At 39.1% G+C, this 2,943-nt stretch overlaps 1 protein-coding gene across 1 annotated transcript in view; it reads left to right on the top strand.

Moving 5' to 3' along the window:
- The first annotated feature begins 2,613 nt into the window (after window positions 1-2,613).
- LOC117122331 overlaps window positions 2,614-2,943 on the top strand; it is a 9,260-nt gene continuing 8,930 nt past the window's right edge. Inside the window, exon 1 of the mRNA XM_033267896.1 lies at window positions 2,614-2,771. Coding sequence (XP_033123787.1) covers window positions 2,667-2,771 — 105 coding nt within the window. The 5' untranslated portion in view covers window positions 2,614-2,666. The remainder of the gene's footprint in view (window positions 2,772-2,943) is intronic.

Below are 2,943 nucleotides of genomic sequence, written 5' to 3'. Positions count from 1 at the left end.
TTTATCTCCCAATAGGGGGGGGGGGGTGTCCCCCCTAAATCCGCCCCTGACCCTGGACTCCTCGTCGGGGAATTCTTGGCTTATGGGGAATGTCACCATTGAAAAAAATTGTTGTTAGTCGGCACGCGCGGAAATAGCCTTAATATATAAATAAATGAGTAATCGCATTGCGCCGGGATGTTTGTGATAGTGTTTATAATAGAAAGATTACAATAATGTGGCTAGTAATAAAATAATTTTTAATATCTGCCTGAAGGGAATGATCTCCATGGCTCCTGCATTCGCCAGAGTTCAACTAAAACATTTCCTGATAATAAAAAATTATTACAACATATAAAATCCTGGTGATTTTTCCAGTGGTTTCCTTATAATATCGATAAATGCGGATGTTCCCTTTTTTTGGTTTTGGCCGACCTTGCGCCCAAGTAATCCAAATGTGTAGGAGTACAACAGGATTGAGCTGTGAAACCGCCTGCATTCTTCTTACAGTGTCAGACCATACTTTATACCGTATTAACTATAATTTTTTTTCAGTTTAGGGCTTAAGTTACATATGGCCACACACGTTTTCTTGGAAACTGAATGTAAGCATTTTTATTATGGCTTTACTTATTACAAACATATTCTTTCACCATCATTACACATTGAGGCCCTTCTTTTAGGTAAAACGATCTATCTTAAATTTTCTTTCTTGAGTTTGGGACCATTATGACGTGTTTAAATAACTTAGAACTCTAACCCTAAAAGACCCTAAAAAAAATTTGTGTGTTTAATTCTGATTTCGTTAAAAACTTCCTAAAATGTGCAATTTTTAGAGGAAATTAGCCTACTTTAACAAGAAATTTGAGATTTTGCACTTTCAGGGGGTGAAAAAGACATCTTCAAAGGGTGGGGAAAGATTTTCCACAGATGGATATTTTCCCCTTGTCCCCCGGTGGTTACGCCATTGCGGAGAATATCTGGCGGCTTAGATCAAAGGAGCTATGGACACTCTTTGAAGTGGAGAAGGGGTTGCAGGGTGTTGTGAGTCTGGTCATTATGATATCGTCCATTTTATTATTGTCTTTATTTTTCTCTTCCCTTTTTCTTTTCCCTTTTCCTTTCCTTTCCTCTTTCTTTTCCCCTTATTTCTCTTTCCCTCCCTCTCCCCTCTTTCTTTTCTCTTATTACCCAGCCGGTACGACGGCTGAGACCTCCGAAAAGTAGTAGACCTACTTTTTCATATAAATCCTGACAGGGACGTAGCCAGGATTTTGAAAAGGGGGAGCCGTTATGCGAGGTACGTAGGACCCTGTGGGGGTTCCAGGGGAGAAGCCGCCTGGAAAGTAGCACGCAGCGCTCTGAAAGTTTTTAGGGCTGTTATGAGATGATAAAGTGAAAATTGCAATAAAAAACGCATTACTAATAATAGGCCTATTAGCAAGCCTAACAATAATTATATAAAACTCGGTCATAGAACTCGGATCCCGGGAATTCAAGAGAGAGGAGGTCACCACCCAGGGAGGGACTTTTACAGATTGAGGAACCACCCTTCTGAGCCCCATCATGGTTGGGCTGAAGTAAGAAAATTTTTGATTAGGGCACCTCTAGATGGCCGGAAATTACACTCTCTGACTTAAATTTGGATAGGGGCCTATATTTTTCTATTTTTTTTTCCATTAACAAATTCAGGGGGGAGGAGCCTTCAATCCACCACTGCTCAAAACATTTTTTATCCAATCATAATCACGAAAAATGGGCATGTAAAACCAGATCACATCCTAAAAACAAATTTATGCACTCGGGTATCGCCTCGATGGAGTTTATGTGGAAATATTACCTATGACCAAAAAATGACATTCATCATCATCACATCATTTTTATATACAATGCTGTAGCCAGGATTTTCAAACAGTGCGGAACAATATCATTGTGGACCCTCTTTACGCGTAAATTCAATGTGGACCCATTTTACGCAAAAATATGAACCTGTACCCATTTTCTTAAAAGTTGACAAATTTTACGCGAAAATATCATAAATCTGGACGCATTTTGTGCTGAAACAACATAATTTAGACCAATTTTTGAAAATTTTAACCCATTCTCTGTGGACCCAATAGAAAAATTGTGTGGGACTGTCCAACTGTCCCTATAAAAGCTGGCTACGGCATTGATTACTATAGGCCTACTCAAAATGAAGCGCCAACAAATTTCTCATGATCTTTTATCAGCGATTTTCGTGACCATAGAGATCTTATTAATAAATTGATGTACACTACAAAATAAAGCTTATAAACATTGTATTTGAGTAGGCCTATGTACTTTATATACAGTACTTCAAAGCCGTGATTTAAGAATTTTTAAAATCACGCTTAGGCATGTGTTATTTATGTAGGCATATGTATAACGTGTGCTGATGCATATAATATAGATAAAATCTGAAGCGTCTTGCGGTAATGATATAATTATATATAAATTCCGATCATTATAGGAGAGGAATCTACGAGTGTTAAAAAATGTTGCCAATCGCAATGGGATTCGAACGCGGCACCTTCTGCTGTATTTTGATTGTTCATTTGTCTGCTTGTCGGTTTAGTTTTCGCTGAATTATCTCGATTTTACCTGTAGCGCCACCATCCAGGTACGATGCCGAGGGTTTGTTTGTTTTGTTTTCTCGATCACTACCAATGCTGAAACTTATTGGATCCGAATTATCCCCGTACACGGGGAAGGTCCGTGCATACTTGCGGTATAAACGTATTCCTTTCGACCCCGTCCAGTCTTCATTGGAGGTATTTCTAAAGTCCTTTAATTAATACTTATTGTCTATTTCGTGAATACTTACCTGGATAACCGACTAATTGCCATTGTTCCCAAAACGGAACACCCCTTCGAAAAAAAATGGAACAGTCCGACCCAAGGCGCCACGTACGAACCGTCTCCCTAACAAACGTCCTCATTCCC

Source organism: Anneissia japonica, unplaced genomic scaffold (genome assembly GCF_011630105.1).
Source record: "Anneissia japonica isolate Jap-2015-1 unplaced genomic scaffold, ASM1163010v1 scaffold287968_len422783_cov224, whole genome shotgun sequence".
In the NCBI taxonomy this organism is placed as follows: domain Eukaryota; kingdom Metazoa; phylum Echinodermata; class Crinoidea; order Comatulida; family Comatulidae; genus Anneissia; species Anneissia japonica.
The sequence above is the reverse complement of the archived record's forward strand: the minus strand, read 5'-3'. Positions and strand labels throughout refer to the sequence as shown.